At 38.8% G+C, this 13,716-nt stretch overlaps 2 protein-coding genes and 1 long non-coding RNA gene across 4 annotated transcripts; 1 reads left to right on the forward strand and 2 right to left on the reverse strand.

Moving 5' to 3' along the window:
* Positions 1–28: 28 nt before the first annotated feature.
* LOC137954940 (uncharacterized) lies at positions 29–688 on the reverse strand. The gene is made up of 2 exons (XR_011113127.1): positions 601–688; positions 29–494 (listed from the first exon to the last, which is right to left on the reverse strand). It is a non-coding gene; the product is annotated as an uncharacterized lncRNA (long non-coding RNA).
* A 1,914-nt stretch (positions 689–2,602) lies between these two features.
* Positions 2,603–2,998, forward strand: LOC137954830 (antifungal protein ginkbilobin-like protein 2). The gene has a single exon (XM_068801735.1). It carries the CDS (start codon positions 2,603–2,605, stop codon positions 2,996–2,998), a length of 396 nt encoding a protein of 131 aa, XP_068657836.1.
* Positions 2,999–10,118: 7,120 nt separating this feature from the next.
* LOC137954938 (protein trichome birefringence-like 11) lies at positions 10,119–13,716 on the reverse strand. Of its 2 annotated transcripts, XM_068801829.1 has the most exons (5): positions 13,082–13,716; positions 11,845–12,234; positions 10,977–11,135; positions 10,776–10,900; positions 10,119–10,575 (listed from the first exon to the last, which is right to left on the reverse strand). In XM_068801829.1, exons 1-5 carry the CDS (start codon positions 13,576–13,578, stop codon positions 10,475–10,477), a joined length of 1,272 nt encoding a protein of 423 aa, XP_068657930.1. In that variant the 5' UTR covers positions 13,579–13,716; the 3' UTR covers positions 10,119–10,474. The 2 variants fall into 2 exon arrangements, with proteins under 2 accessions (XP_068657930.1, XP_068657929.1); XM_068801828.1 differs by having other exon boundaries at positions 10,123–10,900; positions 13,082–13,712.

A 13,716-nucleotide genomic window follows, 5' to 3' on the forward strand; every position in this document is an offset into this window, starting at 1 on the left:
TCATAGCGCAACATACCAAAAGAAGAGGTAGCGGAAGGATCTGAGTTGTTACGTTTATTTCACTTATGTCAAATTAAATAACATATAGAATAAAGGGAGAAATTTAGCATGATCAGGACAACGGACGGATAGCAAAGGTGATTCAGTTCAAGCACTTGATGCTTTCAACTGTAGCAATGATCTATGTCTCTCTAACCATAAGCTTCTGATCCACACAGGCGGCAGTCTTTTTTTAAGCTTTCTCAACTCTTAGTGATAGAGTAACTAGATGGCAACTTGTCCGTCTCAGATACATGAGAAACCCCTCTGGATTTTTCAGGTTGCTGCCCGCAGTTGTAGTTGTTGAAAGAATCAAATCTCCGTGACCTGTTCTTCCTTTTTGGTACGAAAGATCTGGGAATGAAAACTCCGGTACCTTTTGTCTCTCTTCTCTGTGTATGTTCGTGCCCCAAGGCAGATGGCATCGAAATGGGATGATAAGCATGAGAGAAGGCCTGAGAATCAGGAAACTAATAAGTAGATGAAACGTGAAGTTGAAGAAAACCGAGATGGGTATCTGAGAATGCTAAGCAGATTCACCGTCAGAGAGGTTGAGCATACCTGAATTGACACAGAAGGGCAATGCCCATGTGAAAACTCTTCATCATCATCCATGATTAGCAAAGAGATCTGCTTACTGAGATCTGCAAAGAAGATATCATCTTCCACTTCCATGAATACTCAAATGGACTGAACTAGCAGCTCTTGAAGAACACAGGAGGGTTGTCCAGCAACTCTACCACTGGATATTTTCCTCCCCTCTCTCTCTCTCCAAGTCACAGTTTTCTCTTTTCTTTTTTCAGTTGAATGAGTACCGACGAGGCTTTAATAGAGAAGAATGGGTGGAGAAAGTAGCAAGGAGAGTTAAAAGAGTAGGAGTGGGGTCAAAGTAGCAGTTGGCCAATCTGTCGGAGCCTCCATAGAATTGATGTAGTGATATTATCCGGATGAGGACTTGCCGGCAAGAGCCATGCCAGGACATTGATCCAAGATAGAACTCAACAGACAAATGGCTGTGATTGTGAATGGGGGGCTGGAGATGAGATTCTCCTTCTCTCTAACTCTATTTGAGATCTTTCCTTCTTTTACCCACATTCAGATAGATGGATGGCATTATACATGGAACATGATCTCTTATCATCGACCACCTGGAAGCCATCCAAGTCCAACCCTACCTTGAAACCCTGTTTTTGTGAAGTACCAAACTGGTATGGGTGGCACTGGACCCCCACCATGTTAACTTCTCTTTCCTTTTTCCTGTTTGAACTGATTAGTGATGAAGAAGACTTGTAGTCGATCAGTAGGCCCTCCCTCGCCAGGACTGTCAGTGACAGAAAGCCCATTCTGTATTAATACTTTTGATTTCCATTACACCACTTGATTGCTCAAACACATCAAACTCGTACGCCCTAAATTTATTCTCTGCTGTAGAAAACTAGGGTCATTGATGGCCCAAAAGCTAAGTTTTCTGCTCAAATACCCGTTCGTTCTCACTGGTTATCCTTCCCCCATGCTTTGGTTTCTCCCTACCTTTTTCTTTCTTTTCATCTTCGAAGTGGGTGTGAGAGAGAGAGAGAGAGAGAGAAAAGGAGATGTCTGAATTATTGGTGTCATGTGATCCACAGGCTTTGCTAACTGGCAAAGGGACCCATTGTGGACACAGAGAATTGAATGGGTTGGAGAAGAAAATAGAACCGGAGCCACAAGATGGTGGAAAATTTGGAAGGGTCTCTGCTCCTTGGAAGCTGGAAGCATAACAAATAACAGAAGCCTGCAATTATGCAGCTTAAAACTCCGGGAGATCCGGACTGTGCGCCGTCCACAATTAACTGCGTCGCTTTTATTGATGTACTTGATAAAAGAAATTCGGTACCTTTTCCTTGTATCGTGGTGTATTACTGGCATATTACTGGCACTACAAAGATCACCCACGCCTGCCTTGCCTTGCCTTCCCTTCCCTTCCCTTCCCTTCCCCCAACGTCGACATACTCGAACAGAGATCTTCTTCTTCAAGGCAAGTGAGTTAATTTTTTAACATATATATGAGTTGTCATTTGAACTCGCTGCATGACTCAGTTAGAACTTTCGACTAATTTGTCAATTGGGGTCCACGCCAACCTGCCCTTAGGCGTGCGCTAGCTTATAATGGAGAGCTCCGAGTGGTCTGCAAACTCCCAGCCACTCCCAAGCACCAAATCCTCATATCGAATCACGTCATCCAGATCCACAGCTGATCAAACAATCCGAACCCATTCAATCGTGTTCTTCACAATGAGACAACATCCAACAGAAAATTTTAATGCGATTCTGTCTCTCCTCCACCCCTCATCGTCATCCACTCTCCAGACCACTATGCACCACAAAACCACCGCCACTGTCAGAGACGAGAGACTGCAGGAGTGGGAAATTACGACGGGCAAGAAAGACAAAGGGAAGCGACAGGTACAACTTATTCATACTGCTTTGGACAGGACGAGACAAGACAAGTCGCACGAAACAGCTCTAAGTTTCTCCATTCTAATCTAAGGAACAAGTGACAGAAGAAAGACAGGGAAAGTAACAGATGGAAAAGATGGTTTCTGTGGCTAGAATGATGCCTCTAATTGGGCTCTGGGCGCTTCTCTGTAAGGAGGTTAATGGCGTTCCCAACACAAACCTGACCCGGCTGCTCTGCAACGGTGAGACGTTCACGGGTGGGGATGCCTTTGCTCGAAGCCTCGCCTACTTATTGGACGATCTGGACCAGTGGAGGACCACGCTCACCACAACATTTGCCTACGGTCAAGCTAAGTGCGTCATCACTGCTCTCTCTCATGCCGACTGCAAGACCTGTCTCAAGTCGGCCAGGGAGACGATGTTTGCCACCTTCGTTAGTCGCATCGGAGCTCGAGCTGTGCTCTACGATTGTAACAATCAGATACGAACAGTATCCTTGTACCGATTAAGACTGATTTTTTGAACTTTGTCTGTGATGCGGACGGGTTTGCCTCTTCACCTCTTGTATTCCAGTTAGAGAAGAAATACGCTGCATTCTGGAATTCTGCTTTTATTTGTGACATTCAACAGTGGACAACGACCATCTGCAAAGAGATATTCTGTTCCACAGAGCCAAAATACTCTAACAATAAAAAAGGAGATCAAAGAATCATAAACATGTTCTAACTCTCGATATAAGACTATAAAAAAATCCTCCCAATAAAACCTTCTGAAGAGTACTTGTTCTGTCCAGCTCAATAAGAACACCAGGCTCACAACAAGACAACCCTTATCTCTGACAAACTCAGTCACTTTAGTGTGAAGGCCTCCCAGTCCATTGCTGCTGTGGACCGTGGTTGATATCAAACATGGAGTTGGGTACAACAGAAAATACCGAATTCATACTTTCTCATCAAGAATGGATGGTGAAATGCCATTTGTCAAAACTTTTTCTAAACAAAGGATTTGCTTTGCACCAAAAAATAAGAAAACAAATTACAAGGGGAGGGAGAAGATCATCTGTAAAATAATTCACGATGGTATAGATGTTTCCACACCCATAAAGAAGCTTCTAAAACTTCAAATTCAGCACAAGCCTTGGTCAAAATTCACTGGAGTATGATCTCCCAGACAATACACGAGTAGGAAGACTCGATAATTGGACACAGTCTTGCTACATCCTGTTGCAATCTTGAGTGCTTCCAAGGCTAGAAGCTATTTCTGGAAGTATATTCTTCACAACTCGATGCAACAATGGCAGCAGAAGATAACAGTTTTTAGTTATAAATATTTCATTCACAGACCCAGATAGAAAATGTTAAACTAGCATACAGGGAGCTCCAATCCACAACAAACATAAGCCAAATCAAGAGGGAAAATTCAAACTAATCCCTCCATTCATTATTCTGAAAATTAGTATACCTGAGTGAGTGATAGGTAACAGCAGTAATGTCATATAGCTCAGCTCTCTTGATAGCCTGAGGAAATGGAGACAATAACGGGTAAAATGTCCTAACGTAGGTGGAAAATTTTTACAATGTTTAAAGAGAATTATGAATCATTTCTCAGATTAATTCAATCTCTTTTTCCGTGTGACCTCTCCTCAATAAATTGCTAAAACATATCTAACTAAATTCTTACACTATATCTGACAAAGACTAATATTTACATGAGCCTCTCTTAGCTTCTTTCATGTCCAGTAATCATTCATGATATTCTAACAGCTTCTCCATTCTTTTTTTGTTTGACTATGGAACTTATTTTGTAGTTTGCATGAAACTTCTATTTATATTAACTTCTAGAGATCTTAAAGATGAGCAAAACGGAAGAAGATTCACACAGATTAGCTCAATGTAGTTGGACCAGGCTCAAATGATGATAATGATGATGATGATGACTATTGTGAAATGGTGAATTGAAGAGGATTAAGGAAAGAAAGAGAAAAAGAGGGGGGAGACAGTTAACTCCTTGTAACTCCTACTGTACACCTCCAAATTACATGAAAATGAAACCACAGAGACATCTAAACATGCCGAGTAAAACAGTACCCTCACTAGGAGGTATTTAAACCATGTAAAATTACTCAACTGCCCCTCATACTGATTTTTAACAACTATAAATCATGGAGATAGGGAACTATGGATTCATTTTATACAACATTTAGTCAGAACATAAGAATAAAATCAGATGACTAAATTATAAAGCAAGTTTGAATTCCTTTGACAGAATTAATTACATGATACCTTTCTTGCATCTACATCCTAGAATCATCTCTAAAACATAACCAATCTTTTCTTTTTCTTTCTTTTTATAACTGCTAAAAAGAAGGAAACAGTATCTAAGTAACAGTCGGGAAGGTGGGATGTGTTTAAAAGTTTGTTTGCCCAAAAAAGCATGGAGTGCATTGTAGTTCTGCAATGTTAACGACGGTAATTTTGCTTACCTTCAAAAGACCAACGTCTTTCCATATTTTTCAAAAGACTGCAGCAAGTGTTGGCATCCAGAAGTTTTCCACAACTGTCCTCAGGGGGTGAAGGGAAACTTGGGAGAAAAGAGATCTAAGGGGGAAGGGTCTAAGACTGAAATAGTTGATATAAGTACTTTTCCTACTTGAGGGCTTCTCTGTGTGTCAAGCTTATGTACGAGTCTAGGGTCATTTTTGTTCTAGAATTGATGTTACTTTTAAGTTCCTACTGGCTTCAGCAGTAATATGGTCATTTTGTAACCATTGTTTAGTTATTAATGAAAGAAAGGAGAAGGGTCGAGTAATCCCCATCTTCATATTGATCTCCACCCACAACCTGTTGTGCCTCTCTTTCTTCTCTAACTTTTAACTTCTCATTTTCTCTGGTTCCATGATATTAGAACAGGTTTAATGGATAGTTGGTAAGACCAGTTCCTTCTTTTCTCTTCCATAGTTTTTTTCTTGCATGTGAGACCCAAAATTGAGTAAAAATAAAATCTTTGATCAGTGTCAGGTTAAAAATCACCTTCCTGCCTTTTTTGCATAACCATCAGGTTGATGGTGTGAGAGATTATTCTAAACCCGGTATGATGCTAGTGCCCCAAGGTGGGTAAGTTTCTGGGTGTGGCCTTATATTTTAATTGGGTTATCCTTTTGGGTTCAATATATATTATAGTATTACATTATAGTCATGTATTACAATAAGCAACTATAGTATTACAATAATATAGCTTGATTTGTTTTTCTTAGTTGGGTTATCCTTTTAGGTTCCATATAAGTTTAGGTATACCTAATTTTTATTCTTACAATCATCATTGAATTGAATGACTTAAAATTTATTTTCTTCTTATTTTACATTTATTTGCTATTTTATGTATTCACGTTGATGTTAATTTGAAATTTTTTCTCAGTTTTATCATTTTTTTACCCTAAACCCTAAGCCCTAAACCCTAAACCTTAAACCCTAAACCCTAAACTCTAAACTCTAAGTCCTAAACCCTAAATACTAAGTCCTAAGTCATAAACTCTAAACCCTAAGTCCTAAACCCTAAGCTCTAAACCCTAAGTCCTAAATCCTAAGCCCTAAGCCCTAAATCCTAAACCCTATATGTTGCTTCCATGATCTTTACTCTACAAGTTGTTTTATGACTTGTGCATATATATTTTATTTACGTATTGGGCATGTGTGATTTGTTAAGTTAGGATCTTGTTTGTATTATTTGTTTCTTATTCTTGAGGTGATTGTATTGTCAATTATAATTCTACAACTAAGACAGATTGTGGTACTACTGAAAATCAACTATTTGTAAGTGAAGGAAATGCTAGTACAAAAAGAGAAGGTAATTCGGCCTTTGATAATGCTATTGAAGGCTCTGTTAATTCTAATCCAGCCCACTAATACTCCTAGTCATGCCTCAAAACCTTGACAAACACAAGGGAGAGGGGTAAAAATGAGTTCAATTTCACCAATGTGGAATGAGTTTTAGAAATTTTAAAAAGATGGGTTATAAATGGCTAGATGTGATCATTGTAAAGCTTAACTGAAAACACCTAGTAATAATGGAACATATACTTGCTTTCAACATTTGAAGAGGTGCCCAAAAAAGAAAAATCTTGACATTAAACAACAATTACTTTCCTCTACACAACAAACTAGTGAAACTATGAGTCTCACAAATCATATATTTAATCAAGAAAGACTTAGAGCTAGTATCACTAAGTAGGTTGATTTTGGATTGTAAAACATGTTGGACTCTACCCATAAGATGCTACAAACGGCTTTAGAATATAAATATGTACTTGCACGTTTAGAACAACGTAAAAAATTAAACATGGAATGGACAACTGAAGAAGAATAGAGAATGACAACTGAAATATGTTCAAGATTGGAACTGTTTAGTGAAGTCACTGAGTTATTCTTAGGTACTAAATACCCCACAATGAATATTTTCTTTGAAAAAATGTGTAACATCAAGTTAGCATTAACTAGGTGGAGTGAGTCCATGGATTAATGTATTTCCTCGATAGCTCAATAAGAGTTTAACAAGTTTGACAAGTATTGGAATAATTGTTCTTTAGTTTTGGCTATTGGAGTTGCATTACATATAAGGTATACGATAAACATAATTGGGTTTTACAATCACAAGTTATACGTTGGATTAGAGGTTCGTGATTGTTTATATTTGCTTTTGAGGGAATATCGGAAAAAAAAAGGGAATGTCCAATGTAGAGATGAATGTATCTTACACAAGTACAAATCTTGTTAAAAAGAGTATCTTATCAGAATTTTAGTCATATATTAAGTAGAACATGAGTGCACAAGTATCAAAATCTGAATTAGATTTCTACTTGGATGAGCCATTATATTCTAATTTTGATTTTGTCATGGTAGTTATTATTTTTGTATTTTGGAAGAATTTGTTATAATTTTTAAATGTTTATAATTTTTTTAATTGATAATGGAATGTAATTATTTGGATTTCAGGTTCAGAACGATGATGTAGCAATAAGATGAGTTATTCTGAAAATAAAAATTTCTGATTTTGAAACATGACCCTTGCTTGAGATCCTGAAACAGTCGAAAGATACTGAGCAGTCTTAACGGGCATCTGCCGCAGAGGCTAGGGGAAACAAATTCGTCAGGACGCCGGCGAAGAGTCTGCTAGCCGCTGGGGCAAACCTTTGCCCGACATGTTTTGCATCTCTGGTCTTCGGGAACCTCTGGCAGCCCATGAAGTCCCACGAACCAATTCGTTCAGAAACCAAACAGTTCCTCCGTTACTCAAATGCTCCCATATCGTCATCGCGGCGTCCAGAAATCGTCGACGAAATCGATCCTCCAAACCGGAGAAGAAGGTCCGGCAATGCATTTCATTCGCTGTATCAAATCTGAAAGTATTGCCACGTGCATTCGATCTCCTCTTCAACGGCGTCGACGGGAGCGGCGGAGGTTCCGACTTTTGGAAGGGGTTTGGTTGGGGAGGAGGATCTGATTGGAATCGGAGAAAGAAGCTGGGGTTTGATGCTATCATGATTTCTGTCTCGGTTTCGGTTTTCTTAGTTTTGAGGAAACCGGAAGAAAGAGATTTGTGGATTAGGGTTTGGGTCTGGCTTACGTCTTTGTTGGGGACGTTGAAGAAGGGGTGGATTCCCGGATTTTGCTGTTTTTGTGTACTCATGGCGGTATTGTGGAGTATGAAGCAAGAGAATGCGAAACGCTTCTTCCACAAATTTACAGGCATGAAGAGACCCGTCATGAGCTTCAAAAGGAGAAGAAGAACATTAATCTGAAGAAATGTACAAGAAGAAATTTTGTGTAAGAGTTAAATTGACTTTCAATTTCTTCATTTTCTGAACCATATTTTGTCAATTCTTTAGTTGTTTGATACGTATGTTTAGTTAAAAAGGCCTGCGAAAGTATTTCTTCTATTGAATCACAATTTTTGTTTGTTAAAATGTTGTAAAACAAATTAGTTGGACCAGAGTACTGCATCCGACGTGAAGAAATTCATTTTTTTTTTTCTTTTTACTTTCAATTAGACATGACTACCAGTGGAATTGAATTGAATTAGTAGTAGTCTATTCGATACAACTACTACTATGTTGCGTGGCATTTTTCTCAAGCATATGTTCACAAACAGCAGTCTAGACAAAAGAGACATGCCTTAACAAGTGCTATTTAGAGAAATCCATAACAAAGGGCAAGGAGCAATCTCTCCTGTTAGAGGAGCCGCTCATTGTTCTGTCTCACAATCTGCCACCACCTAAAAAGCGTTATGGGGTTGCCACAATCTTTGCTGAATCTTTCACTTTCCAATGGCTGCACAGACCAAGCAAATCTCATTCTCCACAAACAGCTCAAAGGTATATATGTGGTTCTCTCTCTTGTTATTTCTTTTCTGCTGGTTCTTAGCCTTTTTGATTGCTCATGGAGTTTGTACCAATTATGCATCAATGGTATTCCTTTAATCATATCTCACTCAGAATTCAGTTGATAGCTGGGTTGTGGGCAATGTCCAAATAACAGCGATGTTGCAAAGATAGGCCCACAGAGGTAACACTTTAGTCTGATTTAAAAAAATATTTTTTGGTTGAGCTATTGGCAATTACAATTAGGATTCCATCATTGATGTTTTCTGATAAGAAATTGTTGAGGTTTGTGAGGGGAGTGAACTGATCAGTGCTTTGGTTCTCTAATTTCAGAATCTTTTGATTTCCTTGTTGTGTTGGTGACAATAGATATCTATCAATGTTGGTACTTAATGTGAATTATTTGATAGTTGGGGTAGAGAGCACATTATGTTTTCATTGTCTATTTGCTATTTGGAGGAATTAGTGTGTGATCCTCTCAGCAATATTTCACTGATCTAATTTTCCCATGGCTAAAGTATATGCATTTATGATCACCTAAAAGAATTCATACTTAGATTAGATCATATGCCATTCACATATAAACACAACCACCGTTTATTCACTGTCTTCATTGCTCTTGAAGAAATGAAACTAGCAAATTCGTTCTTTCAGGAATGAAGATGAAATTGAATGGTATGCTTCCTCAACTGAGCAACCTCTTGAGAAGTAAAACAATGCCAAGAGAAAAGACAAATTGGAATCCATTGAACAACTCAGCTGTTATGTTTCCATGCAAAGAAGAAACACAGCTGCTGATACTTCTTTAGGCACGAAAATAAGAAATTAATTTTCTGGAAAATGAAGATGACGTTGAAAGATATGCTTCCTCTACTGTGCAGCCTTCTTAAGAAGTGCAACAATGCATGTGTAGACGATTAGAATCTCTGATTCTGAATTTTCTGGTTCTATTTTGGGACTCTTTTGAGTTCAATGGTGTGTTGTTGTAAACATTCAGTAAACTCTACACTAATGGCCACAACCGTAACTTGGGAGAATCCACAAGGGCACATCATCTGTATATGAGGGTGTTTGATTGTATTGTCTCAAGCAGTATTACACTTAAACCCCCTGAATGTATCTCCTCTTACATGCCACAGTTTGATGCATCTAGCATGTTATCTGGCAGAAACTTGATGCTTTGAACCATTCATTAGGAAACACTGCATATCTTTCAATTTTTTCATCATATTTACTCTGAATTGTATCGCAGTGAACATTGGACAGGCACCACCAGTAATCAAATTGGCAAAGACAAATCCACCCAATTAGTATCTTTATGGACATGCTCTCATGTTTGTGTCACTAAAAATGTGAAAAGTTCATTGTAGTAGTCCAAAATCGTTTACATTGCCACATTCAGCAACCATCAGTAATCAGCAAGATTAAAAAAAAAAAAAAAGAAGTTCCAAAATAATGACTTCTCTATACAAAGATCAATGAACAGAATGAGATGGTAAGAAGTAGAAAAATTATCTCACATCCACTATTCTCTTTATCTGTATGTTTACTCTATCTACATTTTATCACCCTGTTGTTCCATATTCCTCACCATCATCAGCCACAGAATCATGCTTTTTGTATCCTTTAAATAGATATCTTCCACCATCTATCACTTGGAATAAAAAGACTCATTTGGAACTTAATTCTGGAGTAAGGAAGGAGTAATTCCGAAGATGATGAGAATCCTGCCAGAGAATAAGTGCATATATGAGTTCGTTCCACGTATCAGGAACCCCAGGAAGGCACCAGTGACTACAATCCTGACGATGGAGAGGGGCAGGGCCTGAAGCCCGCCCCAGATAGTATAATGATGAATGACCATCTTTTCTTAGTGCAGTCAATTGGGTCACATTCAAAACTACCAAATTTTGCACAGGAACTTTACTTTTTACCACATTGCCAACCATTTCAAGCAACTTAGCCCATGGCGGCCGAGACGGCAACTGCAGTACAGAAAGCTCTGGGAGTTTCTCTAAATGACAATTCCCCCCGTTCTTCCAGTCTCCCCCCCTACATTGAAACAGATTTTTAACATCATATACAAAAGAAACAAGCAAGAAACATGACCAGAGTGAACAAAACAGACCTGAAATGAACAGGAGCATATGTCCGGAAGAAGACCTGGGTCTTGTTCGCGTTCACTTCTCTGCCAATCCAGTCAAACACCGTCTCAATGGATTTCCGGTACGCACTATCCACACTCATCTCCACCTTCACTTCCTGCCCTACTTGGAAATAACAGCCCCTACAGAGAAGGAAAACTCAGAAACACGTAATTTACAGAGAAATTTCTGACTTCTTCCATAAGCACAAAGTGAGGTCTTCAAAGACTTCTTCCACAAAAAAAAAATTTGAAAAGGAAACACGAAGAGAGAGAGATAGAATCAAAAAGGCTTACTCTGGTTTTTGAAAGTTAAAAAGTTAAAACGGTCGATTCATTTACTAACGGAATAATTCACCATTCTGCCACTATCAGTTGACTAAATTACCCTTCAGCAAACAAAATAAATTCAGCAACGACAGGCAAGTCATTAACGACACTAATTATATTCAAAAATTAATGCCGTCTCTCACAGTAGTAGCATAGGAGTTCCCTTCAAGTAAACTACGTTTAAGCATCTCGAGATCATCGATTATATGAATACTGAAAGACATATTAAAATACGACAATCCTAGGATGATGATAAATGGTGAAGCAATGCTGAGGAGAATCCTCCCGCGAAACAAGATCATGGTTTTTCATTCTCTCAGATCGACACCGGGAGCTCTGAGCTCTCCAGAAATTTTGATAAAAAAAATTAAAAACCAATCGATGGCACATTAAATTATGATTCATCGAAGGTATACCCAGGTAGTAATCACTGGATTTTGTTTCCTAAATCTTTTTGTCAGAAATTAGGATAGAAAAATCAAGAGCAATAACAGGTAGAGATTCTGGATGATGATTCGCTTACCCTCTTATGGTCTTCTCGTAGTTCCACCAGTGCCCAGTGTTGAAAATCAGCACATCTGCATCTTTCCACTTCGCAGAAGACCAATCCATCTGGTCCAATTTCAGGGTGGTCTTGGCTTTCGCCGGAGCTCCGGCCGGGGGCCGACTCTGAAGAACCAGGAACGGGGCCCTATAATACTCTACAGTGCAGTTGAACTCCTTAAATTTGAATATCAGAAAACCTTTATGCTTCGTGATTGGGCTTCCGTTCACTTCATAGATGGAATCCATGTCAGAGACCGCCGCAGAAAGCATACACAAGAGAGATTCCCATTGATTTCTGCCAATTGAATCCCCCACGAATACTAACCTCCGGTTTCGTAACTTCTCTAGCATCGTATTGGCATCAAACCTGGAAAATCATGAAAAAATAACTAACATATCGGTGATGGACAAAAAGATCAGTAAATGATAATTCAGAAGCGACTCATGAAATTCCCGTCCCAGAGTTCACTGTACAGAAAGATACCTGATTAAGAGATACAGTTGTTGCTCTGTCGATAATTACAATCAAGATTTCTCAAATATCATGACAATCAAGATTTCTCAAATATAATGACAACCAAGATTTCTCAAATATCATGACAGAAGAAGAAAGATGAATACCCACTCACTTCATCGGAACGAAGGTAATAAATTTGTCTAGTGCAGACAGATCAAAGGCATGACAAAAAGCTTAGCCCAAAGAATATAACATTTAAAATTTAAAGGAAATCAACTTATAAATACAGGAAATAAAATTTATACAGAGAAGAAAACAGAAAAGAATTCCACCCACGTCGTCGGAACAACGACAGAGAAATTGTCAATTTGCAAACAGACCAAAGGAGTGACAAAAAATTAGCCCAAAGAATGTAACATTTCTGTCCGATAACATTTACATTTTAAAGGAATTCAGCTGATAACTAAAAAAAAAAATTGAACAGAAGGGAAAACGGAAATAATACGATTTCTATTTTTCCTATCAAAATGGGGTCGATAGAAAAGAACTAGTTGCAGACAATGAGAAAGCAGGAGGGATCTATGAGCGAAAAGAAAAGAGCAAAAACGATTACGACGAGAACCCTATTCAAATAATAAAGAACTCACAAAAAAACAATAAAAACTCGAATGCATTCCTAATTCTATGAAAGAAAGACGAGGAAAGAGAAGAAGAAGAAGAAGAAGAAGAAGCAAAAGAAGAAAGAAAGATGGTAAACCTGGGCAGAGAACATCGCTTGGGCTGCCATCTCCACTTCGTGTAAAAATCATCAGGCCTTCCATTCTCCGAACACCGAAAACCATCATCCAGAAATCTACAATTCTTGGACTGGTACAGAGGGTAACTTTCATCCCAAACCCAGTTCCCCTCAAACAAATCGCACCTCTCCATTCCGACCTCCAAAAAGTTTGGTCGCTTACTGTCAAACCAATCGTCGCCATAGCTGAATCGGAGGAACCTCTGCGATTGTGCTCGGAACCGGAATCCTCTGGTAACAATCTTATAATCGAAGTAGAAAAAACAGAAGAGAAACAATAGCACCGTGAGGGAAAAGAAGCCAAGAACCCCTAAAGGATCAAAAGGTTTGAAGTGTTTCAGTTTCTTCACAAACTCCATGGAAAAGGGGGAAGAGATGGAGATTTGCCGGCAGTAGGGTGTGTATTCATTAAAGAACGGTGCTCTCAATATGGGTTTTGGAGTCGGGGATAAGACCATTTCCGTTTCTTTTCAAAGCGAAGGCTATTTGAAGCCCCAATCCGAAAGATGGAGAAATAGAATTTTAGACTGAAACAAGGTACGAGTTCTTACAACAGAGGGTAATAAGTTTACCTTCCGAGATTATCTTTCCAGTAG

The sequence above is a fragment of the Aristolochia californica genome, unplaced genomic scaffold, assembly GCF_029961685.1.
Source record: "Aristolochia californica isolate CCGP_79_NKW_82.1479 unplaced genomic scaffold, dmAriCali1.0.hap1 SCAF_2, whole genome shotgun sequence".
NCBI classification, from domain to species: Eukaryota; Viridiplantae; Streptophyta; class Magnoliopsida; order Piperales; family Aristolochiaceae; genus Aristolochia; species Aristolochia californica.

What these genes read in the sequence shown, in the direction of transcription:
- LOC137954830 (XM_068801735.1), top strand. Translation starts at nt 2,603, where the DNA reads ATGGAAAAGATGGTTTCTGTGGCTAGAATGATGCCTCTAATTGGGCTC.
- LOC137954938 (XM_068801828.1), bottom strand. Translation starts at nt 13,578, where the DNA reads ATGGTCTTATCCCCGACTCCAAAACCCATATTGAGAGCACCGTTCTTT. An exon ending in TACGAGAAGACCATAAGAGG is followed by an intron (nt 11,136 to 11,844) that starts GTAAGCGAATCA and finishes CCTTCTCTGTAG; the next exon opens with GGGCTGTTATTTCCAAGTAG. An exon ending in TATGCTCCTGTTCATTTCAG is followed by an intron (nt 10,901 to 10,976) that starts GTCTGTTTTGTT and finishes GTTTCAATGTAG; the next exon opens with GGGGGGAGACTGGAAGAACG.